This window comes from Odontesthes bonariensis, chromosome 10 (genome assembly GCF_027942865.1).
Source record: "Odontesthes bonariensis isolate fOdoBon6 chromosome 10, fOdoBon6.hap1, whole genome shotgun sequence".
Taxonomy (NCBI): Eukaryota; Metazoa; Chordata; class Actinopteri; order Atheriniformes; family Atherinopsidae; genus Odontesthes; species Odontesthes bonariensis.
The window spans coordinates 6,782,880-6,808,390 of record NC_134515.1 but is presented as its reverse complement, the minus strand read 5'-3'; the positions used below and the strand labels follow the sequence as shown (position 1 = coordinate 6,808,390).

General features: G+C 39.5%; 2 protein-coding genes across 2 annotated transcripts; both read left to right on the top strand.

Annotated features, from left to right (window-relative positions):
* The first annotated feature begins 4 nt into the window (after positions 1-4).
* On the top strand, positions 5-10,364 carry e2f1 (E2F transcription factor 1). Its single transcript, XM_075476085.1, has 7 exons — positions 5-1,373; positions 1,655-1,754; positions 4,056-4,275; positions 4,636-4,788; positions 5,144-5,258; positions 5,360-5,639; positions 6,836-10,364. Exons 1-7 carry the CDS (start codon positions 1,122-1,124, stop codon positions 7,075-7,077), a joined length of 1,362 nt encoding a protein of 453 aa, XP_075332200.1. The 5' UTR covers positions 5-1,121; the 3' UTR covers positions 7,078-10,364.
* Positions 10,365-13,813: 3,449 nt separating this feature from the next.
* Positions 13,814-25,108, top strand: LOC142390558 (protein-glutamine gamma-glutamyltransferase 5-like). The gene is made up of 15 exons (XM_075476083.1): positions 13,814-13,882; positions 14,982-15,176; positions 16,087-16,323; positions 16,415-16,533; positions 16,632-16,760; positions 17,095-17,272; positions 18,137-18,272; positions 18,487-18,590; positions 18,799-19,038; positions 19,199-19,273; positions 19,377-19,439; positions 20,323-20,535; positions 20,744-20,904; positions 22,349-22,488; positions 23,649-25,108. Exons 1-15 carry the CDS (start codon positions 13,855-13,857, stop codon positions 23,803-23,805), a joined length of 2,175 nt encoding a protein of 724 aa, XP_075332198.1. The 5' UTR covers positions 13,814-13,854; the 3' UTR covers positions 23,806-25,108.
* Positions 25,109-25,511: the final 403 nt, after the last annotated feature.

The window sequence follows — 25,511 nt, the reverse complement described above, 5'->3', positions numbered from 1 at the left end:
GGGCTTGTTTAGATCAGCTGGGACAATAACAACAATAACGGCCGATAACGGGGTCGGAACGACATTATCAGAAATGGACATCGCCCGCGGTGAGCTACCAGAAGACCATCGGCTCCTATTTTAAAGCAATGCGCTCGTATTTCGACCGTTTTGTTTCCCCGTATTTCCAGTTTTGTCGGACTGCTTCCTGCGTGCCCCAACAAAACGAGGGGACAGAAGAACGACGGCTAATCACTAAAGCTAACATGCTAATTTGCCCTATATTTCTACATTCAACTTTATCGCCGTACTTTCCTCAGGACTAGCGGTCGCTTTCACAGATATATTCTCAAAGATGCTTCTGAGTTGCGGCGATGGCTTTTGCCTCGTGGATATTTTATTTTGATAGCCTACTTCTATAAGCTGCTATAAAGTTTCTATAGCCTCTTAATGAAGCCTTTTCTTCAGTGTAGGGAGAAACTACGTTGTTTTACAGCAGTGAGTTGCTAGTTTCGCGGCTGCACGAGTTTGTTTGTGAACTTGTACGAGTCTTTGTTGGCGAGTCATAAGCTAGCTCGTTAGCCGGGTTGAGGGCAGTGTGGCCAGGCCTCGGCCATTCTCTACTGACAGGAGACACGAAAACAAAAGACGAGCTTCCTCCCTTGCTAGCTCGCGAATTTCTTGTGTTTATTATCCCTCCCCTGGCTAATTTGCGACCCTTTCTTCGATAACATTTCAGCGGGTGAGCCCAAAGGCGCTGAGGTAGTATGCATTTCACCATCTTCTTTCACTTTCTAAATGTCATGTTTGGCAGAGCACCCTGCCTAGCTGTCTCACTGTCAGTTAAAATTTGATTTAGCCACGTCGTCAGCAATAGTTATCACTTAGATTAGACTTAGATTGTTTCTTATATTTCGTCTTTAAGCAGGAAATGGGAGAGATGCACCTGGGGAAATGTTTCATTGGACATTGAGCTCCCTCAACATAAAAACCTTCAAGATATTTCAGTTATGCTCCACAAATTTACAGACTACAGCAAATGCTAGTAGGTGCTGAGAGTCTTTCAAACTTCAGCATCTTTAGTTTGTGGCCCCCCTCAGCACACCCGCAGTCCAACGAAGGAGCAGCTGTGACACAGTGCAATGTCAGAGACTCTGATAACAGGGCAGACATCTGAGGATCTGTTGGCAGACTTTGAGACTTTGCTGAACTCTGGGAGTATTGACTTGGGCAACGACCACCAGATAGTTATCATCACCAGCCCCAGCAATGAGGGACTCCACCCTGCCGCTGCCCCGACCAGCACGGGGGAAATCCTGCTGTTCGCCACGCCACAGGGCCCCGCCGACGTGGGGGTCCAGGACAAGAGACGACCGGCGCTGGGAAGACCTCCGGTAAGGAGACGAGGAAGGAAGGGGTGGAGATGAAGGCGAGAAAGAGTGAAACAGCAATACGGGAAGTGGTTAAATAAGGAGTTTCGTGTGTTGTAGTTCGTGGCAGAGGGGCTCCAAGTGTGTCCACCTGTTGCTTTCCGGCATCTTGTTTTGCTCTCCACTCAGAACAGTTTCCTTGCTCATTCTGTTTCACTTTTCTCTCATCTTTTGAACACAAACTATCACATGATTGTAGTAACTTGTAACCATGTTTCTTTTTTCAACCAAATGTTTCTCATTAGGTAAAGCGAAAGTTGGACCTGGATAGCGACCATCAGTATGTCAGCACCACTCGACCATCCACAGACCAAGCACCACCTTCCACACCTGCTCCCCCCAGAGGTATACCCCCCCCCCCCCCCAAAAAAACAAAAAACAAAAAACAATTCAGCAGATGCACTCAGATATGTATTAGGACTTCCATCCATACATAGCCTGGTTCTAGTATTGTTCCTTTTATTATGCAGCAACATTGACTTTGATCATTTGTTGCAGTTGCAATTTGGAAACTAAAGATGGAAGATTTAGATGGTCACGCATGTGAGTCTCTCAAGTTGGCTGCCAGACAGAAACACCACCCATTTGGATTTCTGTCAAGAGTAATTACACTTCAAGGGTTTTTCACTTGGCACGTTGCTGTTTGAGATGTTTTATCGCTGCTCCAAACAACCAATACATTTATTTCTTCCTGCATGTGAGTTAAAAATCCAAACGATACATGAACGATGTGTACTCTTAACAGTGTGGACAGTAAATGTTTCATGTTAAATGTTTTTGGAATAACTATAAGAAAGTAAAAAAATCAGTCCCACCTCAAATACATCATAGCTCCACGATAAAACAGAGGCACTGCAAACCAAGAGATGCGCAGGCTATTAGAACTTATATTATAGAGCTTAAAGGGGAACTCCGGGGCATTTGAAGCGCAATCCCATTGCTAGAGGTTGTCAAATACTGATAGTAGGACACAGACAGGTGAAAATCGGCGCTCCCTGTGCGGAGATTGCGCTGTTTACGCAGCCTGTCATGCGAGGCTAATACGTGGTGGCTAAGGGGCAAGTGCTAACCCTTCCATGTAAAACAACAACTTGCACACAGCAGAAACGTCACACCACTTTATAACCCATCTGACAATAAAGTCACAAGCCTTACCATCAAAACCATATGCATGGTTCTCACATTACTGGCATGGGGACGTTACAAAACAACTTTATAAACAGCATGTCACTTACCGGTTGTTGGTACGCTCGCGCATGTGAAAGCCCAAAAGAGTCAATGGACGATAATCCCATATACAAAGCAATTATCTTCTCTAGAAAAACTGCGTTCAAGTATTTAAAACATTACAACAATATTACTGGGCATGTATTGTATTTGACAACCTCTAGCAATGGGATTGCGCTTCAAATGCCCCGGAGTTCCCCTTTAAGTAACACTGGACATAAAAAGCAAAGATTCCTTTAAGTTTCTGCTTCCTCTGATTTATTGAAACACTTAACGTTTTGTCCTACGAAGGCACCATCACATATACCCCCCCCACCCCCCCCTCCCACCTCCAACAGTTGCTTCTGTGAACTGCCCGTCGTCTCATTGTAGTCTAAAGTTCAGCTGCTCAGTTTGGCTTTCACTTGTGAGTTTTGATTATTTATTTCCTCCAGGCCAAACTAGATGAATCTACATTCTATCAGTGAATGCTTTATGTACGCTCTTCTTCTTCTTCTTCTTCTTCTTCTTCTGCACTGCTCCCTCAGTGCCTGCTGTTGGCCAGTAAAGCCCAGCATGAACCAGACTTCACCACAGAACTGACAGCATTGGAGAGTGGGCTGCCTAAACTCTGTCTCATTACTAGTGCAAGCAGGAAAAAAGCCTTCTGGCTTGTTTGAAGTTCTTTAAACCGCTTCAGTAGTCTTCCTCAGTACTTGGACTACTATGAAGCAACTTTCAGCATGGTTACAGGCAATGTTGAGTCGAGCTATGGTTACAGCTTAACTTGATCAGCGACTGGACCACGGTCTTTGTCCCAGTGTACAGTAATGAGTTATTGACTAGAGCATGTCTGAAGCTGTGGACTGTGTGAGGAAACGTTCAAAACACGCTCTGTAGGAGATAATTGCATAATGTATAGTATGAATATAATAACTTTACAGATGTTGTCTTCAAGTTACTTAAATGATGATTTTGTCGGATGACTCTGCGGTTGTAAAATCCGGATTTTGTTCGAGCAAAGCGACAGTCTGGAAATGATTTAAGTGGCCGCGAGTTGACATGTATTTTTAATGGGCTGATTTTCATTTAGTGTTCCCCGTCTGACAAAAGAAGCCGAAAAATACGTGAAAGTCAGCATCTTTATTGGGAATTTGGCTGTGTAAATATAGACTTTGACTTTGCTGTTTTTACAAAAAGATGGAACTTTGGAGCATATGTGGTTGCTTTTAGATTTTATCAGCCGTTCACTGAAAGACCAAGCAGACCCGCCTTATTGTTCGACCCAGTTTTTCATCCAAACATTAGATTTTCAGTGTTTAAGTTTGTAGCTCAGAGGTGGCTGTCAAACTGATGTTTGACAGGTAAAAAGTATTCAGTCTGTTCCAGGGCAGGATTTGTAAGCCTTTATGTGTTTGCCTTTTTTTTTTCTTCTCCTAGTTCCTCGAAACACAACAGAGAAGTCACGGTATGACACCTCCTTAAACCTGACCACCAAGCGCTTTCTGGACCTGCTGTCTCAGTCGGCTGATGGCGTGGTGGATCTGAACTGGGCCTCGCAAGTACTGGATGTCCAGAAGAGACGCATCTATGATATCACCAATGTACTGGAGGGAATCCAGCTCATCTCTAAGAAGTCCAAAAACAACATCCAGTGGCTGTGAGTATGAAAAATAAACGATAATTGCTCGGGTAATGTGCACAGAGGCAGTAAATGAAAGCATTTATCAGCACTCAAAAGTAACACGCAGCTTATTACAGATGTAAAGTAAAAGGCCCCGTGGAACAAACCTTCTCTGCCAAAGCTAGTTCCCTCTGACAATGTTAAAGAAAGTGCTCTGGATCCAAGTTTCTAGGTTCTTTTTGTGCTCATGCTTCACTTTTCTGCCAAGTTTTATAAAGATTTAGCTTTCTAGTTTTTGTGCAATCTTGGTGAAAGGCAGAACTTCAATTTAAATTCATTGAAAGAATCCACGAATAACTCCGTGTTCTCGTGTCTCTGTGCGACATTGCCCTACAGTGGTAATCGAATTGATGCAACCCTGGTTTCACGCCATAAGGAGCTGCAGAGGGATGTGTGTAACCTCACAGAGGCTGAGGAGCAGCTGGATGAACTAATTTCCAAATGCAACCTACAGCTCCGGCTGCTCACAGAGGACCCCCAGAACAAGAAATATCCTTTTGGCCAGCATCGGGTGTCATCACTGGTAACTGTAGGGTTAAATCGGTCCAATCGTGAATTATGATTGATCAACTAAAAGTAACTGGAACGGCACCAGTGGAGCCAAAATGGCTGATGGTAGTTTGATCCGATATTTTAGTGTCCGGTCCTCATTAAGACGGACGCGGCTGTGGGGCAGAAGCGGTGGACAGGACGGTTGGCCTTGTTATGGTGCCAGCGGCTTTTAAGAAACAAACTTGAACCCCAGCTGCTCTCGGAGTCGTGCCCTGCAAACGAGCCCTGATTAAAGAAATGTAAAATGAAATCTTATAAGGATCTTGTATTCCTTAATTACTGTGTTCATCACGCTGGGTTACGTGCGCTGCCAGGACCTGAGGCAGTCATTTGACTCCCCAGACCAGCTGGTCATGGTGATCAGAGCTCCGCCAGAGACCCAGATGCAAGTTTCAGAGCCCAGCGAGGTGAAGGCCTTGAACACGAGTTTTACAGCCTTTTGAGTCGTCTCTTTTGCATTTGTGTGAATTTCCCCTCACAGTGCGGTGTGTCTGTCTGCGTGTTTCAGAGTTACCAGGTGTCGCTAAAGAGCACACAAGGTCCGATCGACGTCTTCCTCTGTCCAGAAGACAGCTCTGGTGTGTGCAGCCCCGTGACGGGCAGCAGTCCCTCCAAAACTGACGCTGACACGTTCCCTGTACCACCTCCCACGCAAACTGCAGAGCAAGCACAGCCCAAAACGTGCACAGCGGCCCAGGAAGTTGGTTTATCACCAACATCCACATCATCTACAGTGACAGTAACCTCCCAGCAGGAACCCTCAGCACTGCTGTTAAGTGGTGAAACAGGCAAGTGTTGATATTTGTTAAAGAATTCACATTTATTTTGACTAAGTTGAGCCTAAGCACTAAGGAGCCATAGCACTCGTACTATTATATAGTAATAGCATAGTAGTGCTACTAGAATTGGAAAATAAAGACATCTAACCGACATGGTAGAAAGGTTCATTTGAATTTTAGCTTTAAATCTCCTTTCTTCTCTCATATGCTGTACATGCTGCGCAGCTTAAATTCCCAGTAAAGCTGTTCTCATTTACACGTCTTTCTGTTATCTGACAGAGATAAGTCTGAGATGGTGACTGTAACGCGGCCCATTGAGGCTTTCTGATAAGCAGTACTCGGTGACTTTAAAACTGCAATGTAATTTAAATATCCTCTGAGAGTGAGTCGGAGAAGTGCCGGAGGATTGGCAAGTCCTCGAAGGTCTTTTTGGAGGAATCTAGCTGCTGTTTGTTCAAAACGTTGACACTTTGTCGTGTGCACCAACAAGGAGAACTTGTGCTGCTCAGTGGGTTTAATTCATAGGTCCAGAAGGAGAATGGATACATTAGGGAACAGTTCCAGAAGCAGTTTTAGACAATTTTAAACTGTTCTAAAGGGTTATGAGGGTTGCAGAGCTCCCTGAAAGAGAGGATACATTCATGGGTTTTTCTCCGATTGCATTCCACACCACAGCAAGGCTGAAGTACGTGAAGTAACGGACAGCCAGCAATAGACAAATCCAACTTGTGTTATTGTTCCTCTCTTGCTTATCAGCTCAGTAAACTTCACTGTTGGTCTGTTCCACTGCCTCTGGAGTTTTTAGAAGCTAACAGTTGTTTATACGGTAGATGTTTTTTTACTTTTGTAATGTTTGGTTCCAGAGATGTTCATGTGTTTAACCGGTTACTGCACACATACAGATTTAATCAGAATTGGGCACAATGCAGTTACACGAGACTACTTTTCTGGCTGCCAAAAGTGACTCAAGATTCAAGAAGCTTTATTTATCCCGAGGGGAATGGCTGTGCAACAGTTAGAATACAAAGTGTGAAAGTAATAAAAATTGCAGTCAGCCTTACTTCTCACCATGTGCATGTAAATAGGAGGGAGCTTCTGCATTTCTAGTTATTAGGGCTCTGAAAAGGCTGCTGTTTTAAAGCACCTGATGCCATCAATGCTCTTGTTTTCATGCTGCACTTTTTCACATTTCCGTTCTGTAACAGAATCCCTCCTGGGAGGCGACCCGTTCTCCAGCCTCGGAGATATTGCTGACTTTGACCTCTCACCACTTTCCTCCTCGGACTTCCTGAATGGAGAGGGCCTCCCTCTCCCATTGGACAGTTTTATTAACCTGTCCCCTCCTCACAGTCACGATTACCACTTTGGACTTGAGGACAATGAAGGCATCAGTGAATTGTTTGACTGTGATTTTGGGGACTTGTCACACGTTCTGGGGGACGGTTAGACGGAAAACAAGCAAATCTATGTCTAAAGGAATGCTGCGAACCAAGATTTCATGGACAAAGCTTTGTGAGAAGCTTAATGTTTGAACTGTGAGCTTTGGGAAGGTGTCGTCTGTAGTAATTATCAGTGATCCCCCAAAATACCACCCCGACCACAAAAATCTCAATTTTCCTAATTTGTACATCATCAGCACTTCGTTGTGGCCATTTTCAAATTTTAGACCAAGAGTTTAGCTTTAGAATAGCTATTTAAATTATTTATGAATGTTGTTTTGATATTTTGTATCCAGTGAGGTTTTGGATGTTGTTAATAATGTTTTATCCCATTGGATAGTGGAGGTGTTGTGTGCATGTACGGCATTGGGACTCTTAGGGTTTTCTTAGCACTGATTCACACACATGCCGAGATTCTGAAGCCTGGTTTCTGACCGCTCACACAAAGGTTTTTTTTTTTGTTTGTTTTGTTTTCTGAAAAAGGAGAAAAGTTTGCGTCCCACAACGTCCGACTGAAGCTGAAACCAGCTTCAATTGTCGTACAGATTCTGGAGATGACTTACCAAAAGCGTCTGGGAGTTATGGTGCAGTTTCACACATTTTGCTCATTCTTTCTTCTTTTTTTTTCTTCTTCTCTCCCAACAATAGCACGCGTTCTTAGTACAGAGCAAAAGTAAAAAGGTTTTTCCCCGTAAAATAATTTTGAACACTCGAATCCTGAAAAACTGGATCCTGTAATGTCTCGGTCCATGAAAGAGATCATGACATTCAAGCCCTCACCGACTCCCATGTGGTGGTTTTACGGTAGTTTGTCATCTTCCACCACTTTAAGTGTACCCAAGTGTGTTTGAACTTTCTTGGGGGGAAACTGAACCCTCATTGTTATAATAGATGGGGACAGAAAGGCTCACAAGATGCTTAAATTAAGTAATTTTTTTATTTTCAAGCATACTTTTCATATTCTTACACATTTCCATTTTAGTCTTTAAGATGTCAAGCGCTCAAATACCATTTAAGAAAATGTACTCTTAGCGTATACAAGCAAAAGATGTTTTATGAGTGTGTAGGAAAACAAGTGATGATCGACAGCTGCAGTTATGCTTGCGGGTAAAAACTAATACTGATCATGTTCTCTATTAGTTAACTAGGCGTTTAGCCATAGTCTCAGGTGTTCAGAGCAGAGCAAAGTCTTAATGTTTTTGATGCAAACTGTGTGAGAGTGTTATTAGATGTGGGTTTGGTGCAGGTATTTAAAGGTGTGACGTGTTTCTTTTTCTTTCATTTTACATCTTAAATTTTGTTTTTAAGCGAAGGGTTTAAGTGGGCGAGAGATGAGGGGAAAAAAAAACTCACCGGATGCCTGAAGACAGAAGCCCCCAAAGGCACCCGGCTGTCATGTGGGGAAGCACCCAGCAGGTATTTAGCTTTCATCCTCACAAATCCCTCGTAGTTTTCTGAAAGCGTCCAGCGTGTATCGTGGGTGAATTAAAGCATAAGTGCATCTCTGCTTCGTAGAGCCGTGTTGGCTTCAGGAAGGATCAAGTGGAAGTTTTGGACTTATGAAAGGATTTCAGGACAGGGACATCCTGTTATTGTTCGGTATATGCACTTCAAATCAGCTGAGGAAGTTAATGTTCATGCCTTAAATCGATTACCTATCAGGTAAAGGATTGCTTCATCTTATCTTGACACTGAATGTTCAGTTTCTTTTTTTTGTCTTTTCTGCAGTTTTCATATCAGGCTTCATCTTCACGTGATATTACACGGCTCTGTTGTTTTTGGGGAAGCTACACTGATCTGATTTTCAGTTGAGATGAGCAATAAGACGCGTTGTCATGTTGTGTGTCTAATGGCGTGAAAAGGTCCTGCAACCTGTCATGTATTTTTTTTTCTCATAAAAATGTTAAATGATTTTCCCCTTAAGTTATGTAAGCTAACAAATTTGCATTCCTTAACTGTTGGATTTTAATGTGTGTGTGTGAAAGTGAATTCTTTTGTTTCATATTTATTTAAAAGGGGTTCTAATGGAGAAAGAAAATGGTACAAGTTTCATTTTATTTTATTTTTTGAGTAAGGGACTAAATTTTGTAAATCCTTTACACATTCACTGATATATTTTCCTTGAGTGGTGAAAAGAAGTATTTTCTTTGTGAATTAGCTGCTTGTTTTAGCACATTTGTATTGTTTTATTCTCCTCATACGCAACATACTTTATTTTCCTGTCTTAACCTGTTGAGGGGGAAAAGAAATCAAGACAATATAGTAAATTGTATTTGCAATTTCCTCTGAAATGACTGTTTGTCATTTAATTCTTCATGTCTTCACTGGTCACATTCTCCCATAATGGCTGTCTGAAGTTCTTTATGTTGCAGGCAACGTTGCTCATCTAGCTGTTCGTGTTTTATTGTTGTCCCCTTTGGGCTCATCGGACTCCTCTGAATGTGTTCAAACTTTGTTGCTACCGTCTTTGTTTTCATATGTCATCGGCTCTGTTAAAACCTTAAAATCCAACATGTACATCGGAAACGTTTTCAACTGGTTATTGAGAGCTACCCAAACACAAGGCTCATTTATATAGCTCATGTGAGGCTTGAAATGTTTTGTCTCAGTCTGTGTTTAGCTCTTAGCTTTCGATTCCCTGCAGGACTCATGCAGTGCCTTGCTGAGGTCAGATACGTAATCAAACCAAGACTTTTTTTGTGTGTGTGTGGGGGAGGAAAGAATGCATGGTTTGTGGTTGTTTTGTGCAGGCTTTGGGGGGGCTTGTTTGAAAAAGTGTGCACCTTCAGTTTGAACTTTAAAAAAGGAAGAAAAAAAATCATTTTTGCAATTCTAGGAATCGGTGAGACTTGTGTGATGCTTTTATTATGAGATGAGACAAATGGATTTTTCACAAATAATGGGTCAGGACTGTGTTGGATTTCTAAAGAAAAGGATGTTGGATCCCAGCTTTATGACACTATAAAATGCTCATTTCATGTGTATTTTCTTTCTATTGAAGTCACTTTTGGATACAAATGCAGAGGCTATGAACTGACGACAGCCCTTTTACAGTCCGTGTGCAAAGCTCTTTCATTGGAAACTGTGGCTTATCCAGAAACTAAACAATCAATTCTGTATCCCTTTTTTTTCTTTTCTTTTTTTTGAAATGTTACCTTCTTTCATTGGGGTTTAAAAAAAAAAAAAAAAAACTAAAAAAAAATACAGGTTCCTACTTGTGAATTTCTAATGGGTCCCAGTATGCCCTTTTGTATCAAATTGTCTTTGACAAATAAAGTTAGCTATTTTGATTTTACGAGTTTGCACCACATTTTATTTTTTAAAGTTTCATTCGTAAACCACCCAAAGTTTCTTATTTTTCTTAACAATTTTGTATTCATTTGCTTTTTCTTTAAGTGTTCATTTGAAATATTGTAAGAGCAACATAGATTTTAGCAAAAAGCAGGCTTGCTAGAAGAGTAGCTGAACGTGAGAAACTTAACAAAACTTGACTTCCCATTTAATGCTCAGATTGAATGTCTTTTGGGTAGGAAATACCAGAAAAACTCTATAGGGGAATGTTTTATTCACTGAAGTGAACATGTACACAATGTAAAAGATGGAATGAGCATTTCAAATGTGTGTCGCTGTAACGACAGCCTGCAGGAAGAAACCATCTGGATGGCAGACGTAGTGAGAAATCAGGATTTTACATTAACTATAATTGTGCCTTACAGATATAGAACCTTTTTTTTTTATTATTATTTGCACCAAGATGTTTGGATTATTCATTCTCCAGCAGTTATTTAAGTAACTTGGAATTTTCAAGCAGGACTCATCACATTCATGTAAGTGTAGCTAGAGGGAGCCCTTCACCCAAAACTCAGAAAACCCAGTCCGTAGTGCTTAAAGGATAAGACCGGTTTTTTGACATTGGGCCCTTGATTTCACATTATAACATGATGTTCTACTCACCCCTGCTTGTTGTTTGTCATTTGGAGCTGTTCCGAAGATATTCGAGAGGCGTCTGGCTGCTCTCTTGAGATATTCGGCCATGAAACGGTTTCCTATGGGCAAATTTATACAGGCACAAACTATGCTGTTTATAATTTATTAATTACTGTACACTAGCACTGATAACGCGGAGGTGCGTGGCTTACTTAAAAATTTGATTTTTTTTTTTTGTTGTAAAGTGGGTGTTACTGACGTCCTCGTCGTGCTACTGCCACAGACAGCCCACAGACCTGCTGCCTATTTATTCATTCGGCTAAAATTCAAAATTAGTAACCCGGATTTTTTTTAAGTAAGCGACGCACCTCCACGTTATCAGTGCTAGTGTACAGTAATTAATAAATTATAAACAGCATAGATTGTGCCTGTATAAGCTTGCCCATAGGAAACCGTTTCATGGCCGAATATCTCAAGAGAGCAGCCAGACGCTTCGCAAATATCTTCGGAACAGCTCCAAATGTTCAACAACAAGCAGGGGTGAGTAGTACATCATGTTATAATGTGAAATCAAGGGCCCAATGTCAAAAAACCGGTCTTATCCTTTAATGTATGTCTTGTCACTCTCAAACTAGTCCTGTAACCGAGATTAGTTGAAAATGTAGAAGTTGGAAACTTTACAAATGCATTTCTTACTGGATAAAAAAATTCAAAAAATCAGAGCGCAACAATGAGTTTCCCAGTGTTTATCCCATCCTGGTTCTTGGGTTGTACATTTATCCACCACGTCAGCAGAACATATGCATTCAAAGCTATCCTTTGATGTGCCTCAGTCTTACATTGTGCCCCCCCCTCTTCCTCTGAATTTTGAAATCACTATCATCTTGTGTTTTTTATTATGCAAAACATTATCACCAGTATATATGTTCTGCTACATACATTAGACAGCCGGAGTAAACAGCTGCACAACATCAATCAGATGTTTAATTTGCCACCTTCACATCAACTTATGATTGCATTCGAAGATTAAGTGAAGGCTACTTTATCTTAGTTTTTAATTAAGAAGTAAACGAGCTGATAAAACTAGTTAATGCCAAACAAGCAAAAACCACAGCTTCCTCTATTTCAGCTGGGTCAGTGTTTTGTGTTGTCCAACACGGAATGAACACATTTATCACCCCAACCTCAAATATCAGCACATGGAGTTGCATGGAAATACAAACTCCGTCCCAAAACAGCTGTGTAAAATAGAGAAAAGAAAAAACAAATGTGATAAACCACTATTTTATTCACAACAGAACATAGAAAACATCATCAAATGTTGAAAGTAAGGCATTTTTACCGTTTCACGAAATATATTAGCTCATGCTGAATTTGAAACAAGGAGAGTGAAGTGAAGTTCTGAAAAGAAACGGCCGAGGAACACGTTGCAACTAAATTGATAAATTGGCAACAGGTCAGTAACATGACTGGGAAAGAGCACATTAGTGAGGCCGAAGATGTGAATGCTGCATGCCCGTGCTCTGTGGATCCTCATGGACGTCTGCATTAAAAACAGACATGATTCTGTCATGGAAACCATCATATGGACTGATAGACTCACGATCTGGAAACGCTGTTGATTTTTCTCGACCAAAGCCCATTTAAGGTGGACTGAGGCAAAGTGGGAAAACTGTTTAGTGGTCAGACAAAATAAAATTAGAAACCATTTCTGAAACTTATGGATGGACAGAAAAGGAACAGGATTGTCCAGCTTGTCAGCGCTCAGTTTGAAAGTAACTCGAAATGTCATTTTCAGTTGCAGTTTCCTTGTGCTTTAGCTTGCTGTTTCATTGCTGTTTGACACACAATAAACTACTTGGTTAATGTTAGGGAAACAAAATGAGATGGATTTGTATTGAAAATGACCTTGGTGATAACATATTGCATTTGATATGCTTTTTTTCTGGATTACTGAATGTCAAGACTTTGGTCCATGTTGAAGAAAATACGATAATGATATAGCAGTCTACGATGTTTAGTGCTTTTCTGTGCACTTAGAAGGGAAAACCTGAAGGGGAAGCTTTTGAAATATGGGGAGAAGCCAACACCACAAAATAAAATGACCACAAATCACTATCTGAATGTAAAAAATGTCTCAAATTCCACAGAAAAAGTGGAAGAACAGTAGCAACAACAAATCATTGGGATTTCAAGTATAGTCACAACCAAGTGTTTTTATTCAGTGTGCTTATTAGTGTACAAAATGACGGTGTTTGTTTGGACTCGAATCCTAACTCATTCAAATCTTGTACTCTTGACCTTAAAACACATTCATATGGACAAAATACGTAAGAAAATGACATCATACTCGCATACTACTTGTTTTATCTGCTGTTGTAGCTGAGTAGATGCTAAACTCTGATGGTTTGACACTTGTGGATTAGTTTGGGGATCCGTATCATCCTGCTCTACTATTTGGTAAAGCAAACCTTTTGTACTCTGTCTTATCAAAGATTAGTGTAGGTGAACCTACCTACACGATCTCTAAAAAATGGTTCAGGTATGCAATGCTAAAGGAAAGTATGTGTTGTGACATTACGTTTTGAAAATCTTTCTGCTTTTACCATAAAGTGTCACCCCAACCATTTGTGAAAACATTTGCATTTATTATTGGTCCAAGGTAATGAAAAAAATGCAAAGAAACCATTTTCCTTTGCCTTTTTTCCTCAGTGCAGAAGTTAGAGGGTTAAAGACGAACCAATGGTGAAAAGGATGATCAGAAAAGAGATAGAGTGAAGTGTCTAAAAACCGGTAAGGTGGAGCATGTTTGTCATTCTTTCAGTCAAAGCAACTCGTGCTGTCAGATCATAGACAACATGCAACAGGCAAAATATCACGAAGGAGGTGAGTCCAAATGAAGCTAGAATTGAACCTTTTTCTCCCTCTTGTAGATTTGTGGCTTTGAATTATTTCATCATTTATGTTCTGCTTGATAGCAATGATGTAATCTATTGAGAGAACATGCTGCAAAATAGTTTTACTAACCCACTTTAGGTGCATCATACCAAGTGTTATTTCACCTTAAGCAGAAGTTGAAACTTCATTCTGCTTATGAACCTGCTGACATCAACACAACAAATGTGACAGAATGTGAGGATGTTCTGGAAGAGGAATGTGACGCGTTGTTTTTAAGAGCATAAAAATCTTTTAGTCATACAGATCAGCATTTTTTTTCTTTTGATTTTGCGCCCAGTGGGAGCCAGAGATCCTATGATAGAATCAGAATCAGAAAAACTTTATTGTCCATTGCAAAGCAGTGGACATTTGTCTTTGACACGGCTCACACAATAAATAAACAATTGTACCTTGTGCTGGCAACCAGATGAGAGGAGTTGAAAAGAACTGTGAAGTGGGTGTGAGGTGTCGTTTGACTGCCTGTCTGTGGAGATCTGGGAGTGAGGACTGAGTGGTGCCTGATATTTTGGTAGCATGTTTGACTTTAGAAAGTTTGGATTTGTCTTGAACATAAATAAAAGTGTACCGGGATGAGATAAAATGTTTTTTCTTACATTAAAATTCCTCAGCATTTTTTTAAATGTAGCTGCTGTGGTCAGAAAAGGACGATGTTCTGTCGACCTCAATGCTCAGGTATCTGAAGCCCTCCATCTGCTCCACTACCTGCCCGTTGATCTGCAGTGGTTGGAGTAGTGTGTCCCCACATGTTACTCTATTGCAGCAGCACAGCTCCTTAGTTTTGGACATGTTCAGCTCAAAACAAGCATGAGAAATTAGAGTATCATTATACCCTTATGAGATGCATTATTTGTCTTAGATTTTTTTTTACATGCCCTTTGAAATAGGATGTGTGATGAAAAGTAATGAATGCAGTATCTCAAATTTGTACTTATTTATCTGTTACCACCACTATTCCTTTTTTCCTGTAGTTTCTGGTTTCAGCCTTTAAATTAATGCAATCTTTATTGTTTGTGTTCTGTTTTCCAAGGCACTGACGACAGAAACTTTCGACTAAAGGTGGTGAACTTTGAGACTCATGAAAACCACATTTCCCATGAGACCCAGGGGCTAAGTAACAGGCAGCTGGTAGTTCGACGAGGAAAACCTTTCAAACTTACTCTGCTGTTCCATGGCCGGTCGTGGAATCCTTATACCGAGCAGCTGTTGCTGGAGGCTTCTTTAGGTATGAAAGACAGAATCTAACTTTGTATAATACTCTGTTAATCCCAAAGTGGGAATAAAGATTTAAACCAGTCGTTAGTCTTTGTAAAAATCATTATGCATAGTCTTTGCTGTGGGTAGGAATGACCTGCATTGTTTTTTATTGCAGTGGAGCTGAACAAGCCTCTGACTGAACACTCTTTGTTGTATGATCATTATGCTATGTAGAGTGTGTGTAGAACAGGGTTTGTCTTGTTGAAATAACTGTACATAAAAATATATTGCTTCAAGATATATATTTTTTTATGAATTAATGGTATTTTCACAAATGTGCGAGTTACTCTTTACATATTCATTTATGCTCTCCCATACCATCAGCTTTTGAACTGCGTGCTAATAGAGATGCCGGATGGTCCTTCTCATCTATATTCTGGGGAACACAACATCCTTGATTTCCAAGAAGAATTAGAAATTTCATCTTAAATTAACTTGGGCAACAGCTTTTTTTTCTTTCTTTTTTTTGGCATTAAAGACGTTTAACTGGCATTTATTGATGCAGTTACAAATCATGTTCATAGACTACAGTTGGGGCTTTCAGACAGAACACAGCGATGGAACAACTGCACTCTGAAACTCATTCATTTCAATCGTTGGCGCCTCGCAACAACGATTTTTTACTGCACCTGCACCTTTTTTCCTACAGACATTTCTCCACATTAATCATTTATTGAACTATTCTTTGTTTTTTTTTGTTTTTTTTTGCTGTTGCTGGCGCTTGCTGGTATCAAAGAAACAAATCATTAAAGAAAAATCCACAGGCTTTATTCGTAATACAGTTGTATTACAGATGTGGGTCATACAGTTCACATATGTCCAAACAATACAATACTTACAAGTTGTAAGTAATGCCAAATAATGTTTTCTTCACACAGGCAGTCTATCGGCGAGGATCCCTGTTCAATTCCCTGGAGAGTGGTCTGATCCCCAAAACTGGTCGGCCACGTTCTACCCTGGGGACAGGCATCGTCAGTCAGTCACCATCCACATCTGCTCCCCTGTTCGGTCCGCAGTCGCTTTGTATCAACTCCTGGTCCACATAGAGACCGCAAATCACAGAATGAGCTACAAGGTTGGAACGTTTGTGCTGCTCTGCAACCCTTGGTTGAAAGGTGGGCCCGTGTAATAATGCCAGTTACTGTTGCTGTCTTTGCTATTACGTTGCTGCATATTTAACTCTACACCCTTGCCACTATGTTTCAGATGATCCAGTATACATGCCACTAGATGTTCATTTACAAGAGTACATCAAGAGTGATTATGGATTGCTTTACATGGGCACTCGTGCAAATATTTGTACGCGGCCGTGGTCATTTGGTCAGGTTTGTGAAGGATAATAAGATGCAATTATGTTGGAATGGTTCGTGTATAAACATTTACAAATAGGAATACAGCAGCATCTGTGTTTCTGTTTATGCAGTATGAACCTGGAGTCCTGGAGGCATGTCTGATGCTCCTGCAGATGAGCCCTCAGCACAAAAGTAACAGCCACAGAGACTACATTTCAAGAGCAGACCCTGTCTATCTCAGCAGAGTCATTTGTGCTATGGTGAGGTGCAACACTTACATAACGTGCAATAAATATATACTAACATGAACAGGTATTCACTCCCCTACCATATTTGCTAAGAATTATGGCTAAAGATGACTGAAATTTGTTGTCAAACAAGTTCCTCAGCAAACCAGTTTTACAACCAAGGCTCAAAATACCAATAATACCTACAACGACTATGTTATGTGGTAGGTTGTTTTCTCACAGTTTTGAAGCCTGGATTGTGGAACTACTACATGCTGGACAGGTGTACAAATGTTAATATTTTACAATTTCTTGTGAGACTGAGAGAGAGACAGTAGGTGGAGTAATGTGTCTCCTCCTGCCCAAGGTGAACAGCAATGATGACCTAGGTATTTTGGAGGGCAAGTGGCAGGGCAGGTACACAGATGGTGTGAAGCCAACAGATTGGAGCGGCAGCGCGGATATCCTTCACCAGTGGGCTTCATCCAGTTGCAGGCCTGTGCGCTATGGACAATGCTGGGTCTTTGCATCCGTGGTCTGCACAGGTATTTTGAGTAATTGGTATGCAAAAGTGCAATTAAAAAGTCTATATCATACTTTTTGAGGTCTCTCTATATTTCAGTGTGCAACATTATCATCATTATTTTTAAATTTCTTATGCATATAGAGCAAATGCAATGTTTCTAAGTCCACATCAAAGGGAATTGTTCTTTTTTCTTTTAAAGAATGCTGCTAGTGTGCTTCGTGCTCTCAGCTTTTCCTCTTTGACCTGATGACATCACCATAAAAAAAATGTGCATAATGTCAGTGTCGTATCTAGTTTGAAAAGCTTCTGACTCATTTTTATTCCTGACCACTCAGAGAGGGCAGCCTTGTTAAGATTTGGTCTTCACTGTCACGAAACTCTGGTGCACTGGCTGAGTATCCAGTGTTCTTTGTAAGAAAATGATTCACTTATCCAGCATCCAAGTTACGCAGCAAAGAAGTCATCCAGGAGGTTCTTGATGTACTAGAGCGAGGCTACCTTTAACTGGGATCAAATGCTTTTATGTGCAGCTCATGCTACAAGTTCCATAGTGTGGGAAACTTTAGTTTAGTTAATCACAAACACTATCTTTTAAAGTGCAGCTTGCTCCTGGTGAGCTCAAAATTAACTGATGGTTAAGTTGTCATGTGAGTTTGTAAAATACAACTCCGGTAACGGCCTGAGGCTTCAAACCCAGAACCTTCATGCAAATAAAATGCCTCTAAACTTTGCACTTAACTCTTGTGCTATCTGCAAATAGTCCTTGCTGTCATAATACATAACAGTAAATCAAAAAGATTTGCATTTACAGATCCCATTTGAAGTATAAGAAAAAATATCTTTTGTAAATGAAATCAAAATGTTTTTTTTTCTTCCATCCCAGTGATGAGAGTTCTGGGGATTCCATCCAGGGTTGTGACCGTTTTTAATGCAGCTCACGACAGCGACGCCAACACCACAATTGAGGAATATTACACAAGCACAGGGGAGAAGCTCAACCTGTCAAATGACAGCATTTGGTAGGTGCCACATGCTCTCAAACAAGCAATGTAACAGTTTGTGTTTAAATAGCGAACTAGATGGTTTGACATTTAAGTCTGAATTTACATTCTTTTTCAAGCACACCTAACACAAGTGTTTTTCTTCTGTTCATATGGACAAAGGAATCAGAAATGGAGTAGCGGGCTGCTTTTTTATTCGTCAGTGTTATACATATAGTGTGATCTCTTGCAGGAACTTCCATGTGTGGGCGGAGTGCTGGATGAGGAGATCAGACCTCAGTGCAGAGTTTGACGGCTGGCAGGCAGTGGACCCAACACCCCAGGAGAGGAGTGCAGGTAGGTTTCTGCCAAAAGTTGGCCCCAGTGTGGAGCTTGAATATCTTTTTTTTCATTATACTAAAGCCTTGGTGAGGATTGTCAAACACTAACTGAACTAAATCAAACCTGAATGTGTGCCATGAGAGTTTTCTTCGAGAAAATCTGGGGACACAAATGACATTTATCACAAATAAGAGAAATGCCACTAAACACACTCCTCTCTTAGGGATGTTCCGCTGTGGCCCTTGCCCAGTGGCTGCCATTCAGCGACGCTGTCTTAATGTGCTATATGACACCCCGTTCCTTTATGCCGCTGTGGATGCTGATGTGGTTCGACTGATTGTGCGCAATGGGCTGGTGGTGGGGTGGACCGTGGACACTGAGTCTGTGGGACAGCTCATCTGCACCAAAAGCATCAACTCAGACAGACCAGAGAATCTGGTGCAGTCTTATAAGGGCAAGAAAAGTAAGACACGATCAGCAGTCTATTCAGAATCTTCTTTAGAAAACAGACAGTTTGTGTAATGATGAAAATAACTCTGATTTAAATGCTGCACAGATCTTTTTTTTTTTTTTTTTATATACTCGAATGATATTTGTGTTCATATGTGTATTTCTTTTTCAAGTGGACAGGCAAGCTGGCTCTGTGAGCAGACAGAACATGAGTAAGAGACTGGTGTCTTACAAAGAGGAGCAATCTGGTATTGGAGCTAGCATACTAATTTTCTTCTGGTTTTTTTTTTCTTTAACAAAAACCATGATCTGGGGAGCATTTTGTGATTTTTAATCTTATAATTTTTCAAGGCAACATCCTAGACGCCATTACAGTCTTTTCATCATCGCCAAGTACAGAAAGAAATGGAGCGGGTAAGCTTTCATACATATCTTACTGTCAAATGTTTGTCAAATCACAGTTTTGGTGTTTGCCAGTAAAAAACGTTTACTCTTTCAAATAGTTCAGATCCCAATTTCACCACCTCTTTTATAAATAAGTTTGCTAATTAGTGGTAATATACTTAATTGTTACAATATAAATTAGTAGTGGTAATATTAGCTTATGTAATAAACTATATATAACTACAGTATAACTATCATAAAACAATAGAAATGTTTAAGGCTTTATATTCATGCTGTTTCTTAGAGCAGTTATTCATTATCCACTAATACATAATCCTATTATATTTTAATCTATATTGAGCATATAGGTTCTTTCAAAAGTTATTCATATAATTTCGTTGCTTTTACAAAATGTCTCTACTTATAGGCCATGATTTTTAGAAAGTGTGGTCTCCTGCTCAAAAACTGCCAGTTGCTGGAGATCATACATTTCCACAGGCGTTATATTGACACAGTTTTTATTTAGCTTTTAATGCCCACACCTATCAGAGATTTAGGTGCCTGTTAACTGAAAGCAGAAGTAAATGGCAATGACAAAAAAAAATATGGTTCAAGTTGTAATAAATTCTAAAATGTACTTGATCTGATAGCAGGGTTTTTGGATAATAAGTCCTCATGTCATACAATACAGTTCTCAATTCATGAAATATGAGACTGTATTCCTGTGTATATGAAAAGAAAGGAAAAGTTGTGTCCACAACACAAATGGATTTCGTTTCAAGACACTTTTACAAACTGATATGAGACAACACCTGTTTATTCAAACAAAAGCACCAATTTGTTCAAAAGCCAGAACTATAGATGGTGACAGTAGTAAATCCTTTTACCTAAACGATGTACCGTTGATCTCCAGGAGGAATCTCACCTAGTTTGGAGGTGTCCCTAAACATACATGGGGTACCATTACTGGGTGAGAGCATCCGCATGTGTGTGACGGTCACAAACAAGTCGAGCAGTCCAAGAACCCTTGTAGAATATGTCAACGCTCAACTGAAAGAGTACAACAACAATCCGCACGAGAGCTTCTGGAGAACACTCAAAGAGATGCACATACAGCCATATAAAGGTGAGTGAATACAAAGACGCCGATGATGCACATACAGTGGGAATACCTTCAAATTATCTGGTTTGATAGTACTTCATCTGCATCTGTTTTTCCTCTTTACATGTGTGACACTGCTGAAATGCAGTGGAAAATCAGTTTTTTTTGGCATCTATTTGAATTGCTGTTTTCTTTTTACTCTTTTTTTCCACATTCTTTACGCTCTCTGTAGTGTTGACTCTCCACCACACCATCTCTTACTCTAAGTACGAGTCCATCCTAGCAGGTGATGATATTGTGAACGTGGCCGTGGTGATAAAGGACATGATGACCAAAGAAAGGGTCCTGGCTGCTGAAGAGTTCAGCATAAGCGCAGCACATTTAACCATAGAGGTACAGCAATTTTCCACCTCCTAACTCTTCAGCTCAAGTCTTATGACTGAATAATTCAACATTTTCTTCCTTCTTTAATTCAATCTTATTCATTCTTCTCACTTTGATCTATTTGAAGGTTGTCAGTTGAATATGACAATTTAACAAGAGTCATTTATTAATGTAGAAGAACAGGGAAATTACATCAAAGGGGCATCCCCAATGAAAACCTGTGCAACACAATGTGGTGACCGAATCATAAGTTTTATCAGAATGCAAGACAACTATCAGAACTTTGCCTTTGATATTTAGAATGTAGTCAGCATAAACATGTGTTAATCCACTTTGATATAGTCAGATATTAGGGCTGTCATGATATCGGATTTCCAGTGTTATTGCAATACCAGTAGAAAACTAGTTGCTAATGCTATCAGCTAATTCAGGCTTGCCTTGCTTTTTTGTCTCCTTTTCTGTTGGTATTGAATCACACTCAAAATAATAGGTAAGAAACTGTAAAAATGATACTGAAACCCTAATTTGCCATCAATGTTAGTTTATTATAGTAATATCGATATTTCATTCTTTTAATGCCACAATTATCATCAATACCAGTGTAATGCAACACCCCTAACACCAGTAATTAGTTCAAGTGTCAGCTCTTCTTTAACTTTTATCAGCATACTAGTCACTACATTATACATACTGGTGTAGTATTGTTGTTGGGGTGTAGGTCATGGGTAGTAAAGGCTATGGGCTCATCAAAACAACTCATCCTTAATTTGCATCCCTTTTTAATTTCTACAAATTTATCAATAGTCCTCCATACAAAGCAGTAACAAAAAAACTCTACACATGAAGGCGAATTCCATAAAAAAAAAACATAAATAGTAAATACAAATACTACTAAGTTAATGATACTGAATTTTACCTGAGATAGAGTATGGTATGGTTTTTTAACGGTGATAATGAGTCATGCATCCCATCACATACTTCCAAACTAATACATTTAGGTTTTGTCAGTGTTCAAGAGTAATTTGTTCATTCTCAACACTTTTAATTCTGTGCATCGTGACATGTAATTTAAAAAAATAAATAAATAAATTGTTAAACTTTATGAAACATGGATTAAAGATTTATAAGAATACAACAACAACTCCATTTTTGACAAGATAAGGAGAATGTCAGTTGGAAACTGAACTCACACACGCAGTAAATTACACTGTTTTAGGACTGTAGCAACCTTTTTAAGATAGATAATAAAAGCTTCCAAGAGCTTCCAATTTCAGTTCCTGTGAAACCTTTTGCTAAAAGCTACTTTATTTAGAGCAATACATCCTCGATGCTTCTGCTTTCTCCATCCGATCACAATATCTTATTTGTTGTCTATTCTGCATATGTGCGCACATGATCCACATATGATTTTGCAACTTGTCTGTGATCATATATACTTGTGACTGTTTTGCAGATTGTAGGTGGGGACGGCATCAAGATGAAGAAGGAGCACACAGCCAAGGTGACTTTCACCAACCGATTTGATAAACCAGTGTCGGGCGCTGTTCTGACTGTGGAGGGATTCGGTTTGCTGCAGGGAAAACAGGAGGCCAGGTCAGTCTCTCTCACAGTTAGACTTATTAACTAACATAAATCATCAGTCTCAAGAAATAATTGCTTGCATGGCTCCATATGACAACAATAGCGTCACACACGTTTCACGTCTCTGAGGAATGTGGTTTGGGAATGTTGTCAGCTATGTTTTTGTTAAAGCACGAACACAATGTTGTTACATTTGAATGAAGTTGTTTTGTCTTGTGTGTGGGTAATTGTACCATTGCTATTGCCCTCGAGATGTGGAGTTAGATTGCATTTGTGCAATAATTCACTCCACTTTTCATTACATTATCTCAAATGAAAATTCATATTTCCATCATTGGCAACTTTGGTTGAGTTAAAAGTATAGCTCTCTTTCAATCTCACTTCTCAAAACACAGCTTTCTCACATCACATCCAGAAGTAAAAGCCATATCTTGTGTGAATGCACTCTGGATGCTGAACTAATTTCTTCAGATTCAGTTTTCAAAGTTCAATCTTGTCATATTTTTCTCAAGTGAAAGTTATTCTGAGAGATGGTCTGGTTTTGTTATTTTTGATTTGATCCAAGAGAGGGTCAAGTTATTCTGATTTAGCTGGAAGCACTGTACCAGGAATATATTATACCAAATCTATGCTATGGACTATGGTAATACACATTTTAGTTTTTCAACTTTTTAAGCTGCAATATGTTTCATTTTGAAGTTATTTGCATACGTGAGGATAATATTTAACTTTGCAAAGAAAAACTAGTGTAAAAACTAGTTTGCACAGCAAACGAAGCAAATATTTCAGCTTGGAGAGGAATAGATTAGTTAATTCCCGTGGAGCTTTAGCTGAAATTACTTTATCTAGTCAATAGGAAATATGTCATCTTCATTATCATCAAAAATGTTTTTTCATTTGCTCTTTGTTGGCTTGAGAATTAGCAGAAAGAGTTTTGGGAGCCAGAAAAAAATCTCTGGATCTAATTAATTGCTGATATTAATATTAATCAACCTACAGATATAATATGATCACTTTCTAATATGAAACAATAACCCCCACAAATCCCCAATTATTATCAGCTTTTGAGCAAATAATTAAATCTCTGGGCCACTTTAGGGCTCTGGAGGTAAAATGTATCTTTGCTGGAGCTGAAATTGAAAAAGAACGAGTTTCTCTTCTCTGTCCCCCAGGCTGGTTCTCCTGCAGCCAGGCGGGATGATAGAGAAGAAGGTGTCCATCATTGCCACTTCACCTGGCACTAAACTGCTGATGGCTACTTTGTCACACAACAACAGCTCAGTCATTCTTGCCAGGAGCTACCTCAAAGTCTCTGTTACAGCTGCATGACAGTGAGGAAACCATCCAACAAGAAACATCTTTAACCTTGTGAATACACTCAGACCAATTTAGCACAAAATGCCAAAAGTTTGATTTTTAAAAAGATTCTTACTCGTTTTCATTAACACACCCTTTAATGAATGAATGCACAGTATTTTTGTACTTGTGTTTCTTCTTTTCGGTGATGTTATGGCATATCAAAGCTTTAGCACACAAGTAATAAACTAATGTTTAAGATATAGACTGTAGCACATCTGCATCAGTGGGATAGTCATAATGGAAGACAAACTCAACCTACTCTAGCTTTAGAAAGAATCAACCATGTAATGTTTTGGATACGATGATGATGCAGCCATGGTCCATGCTGCTGTTCATCCTCATTTCTCATGGAAGCAGATAAAAAAGAAAATCAACAATTTTCTCATATTTTTCCGCACATATTCTAGATTTTAGAATTTAGAATAACTTAGTACAACTTTGTACATTTATTTTTTCTCTTATGTACAATAATTATGATATTCTGGAATGAGCTGTGATCTTTTGAAGGTGAAGTCAATGCACCTTGATGACAGAGGCACCTATAAGTATTCCATCACTAAAAACATAATCCTTCCAAAGAGTTTAAAAGGTTGTTGGGTTTAACCCCTTAACATTCCTGCAATTTTTGCCTGAAACACCTAAAAAATGGACACCCAAAGTAAATTGAAAGCTGTTCTTGAACCATTTGGAGTCTGGAGGTCTGGTTGAGGTCTCTTTTGAAAGAGAACACTCTGAACTTTCACCCACAACAGTCAGAACTTCGGTAAGTGCTACTGTCACAGAGTATTATGATCTTGAATACACTGAAAAAGATGGATTTTTATGTCCGTCTATTTTTTTTTCCCCCAAATATGTGCCTTAAGAGACTTAAATATCTTTCCAGTGTGTTTCATGAAATTTATAATGTTTGGACAAAACTAACCTAAGGATACAAAATATCAGTGTAAGATGATAAAGTCTTTTCTTTCTTCTTTTATACAGACCATAGTGTTTTGTAAAAGAAAACATCCAAACAGCTTCATACTCAAAATTGTGCTCAGCAGATATCAGCCAAGTGTATCAGTGGTTGTGAGATTTGTGGCTGAACTGTTAGGGTTTGGGTTTTTCTCTCTTTTATTTTGTGATTTCCTTGTCTTGTTTGATTCTGTATCTTGTCTGTGTTCTTGGTATTTAGGAGTTATTGGTTTGAATTAGAACTCTAAATTGACCCCAGGAGTGAGTGTGAGTCAGTCTTTTTGCCTTCTTGTTTTGATTTAGCACATTTGGAGTATTTTTTTTTAAGTTTACTGAAGTAAAGTTGGATTTTGTAAGTAAAATAAAAACTTTTGACAAATTCAAATACCACCTCCAGCTGGTCTGCTTCTGGGTCTAAACTTCACGCCTCTAACCATGGATCACATCATGAACAGCTGTCGAAAAAAATCAAAGAATAGAGGTATTCTCACAAATAAGGACAGACTCCCTCCTTTATAGTGAGTTTTGATTTTTTTTTTTAACAACAGGACAATATATAGCGAAGAAAAACAACTGACACCAGTCATTTATGGATACAAAAAAATCAAGCCTTGAAAAATGCTTTTATGGAAATATGAACATACTTCCACTGAAGTCAACAAGATGAGGTTGAAACCCACCAATAAAGACACTACAGTAAGTGGACCTCATGCAACAATTAT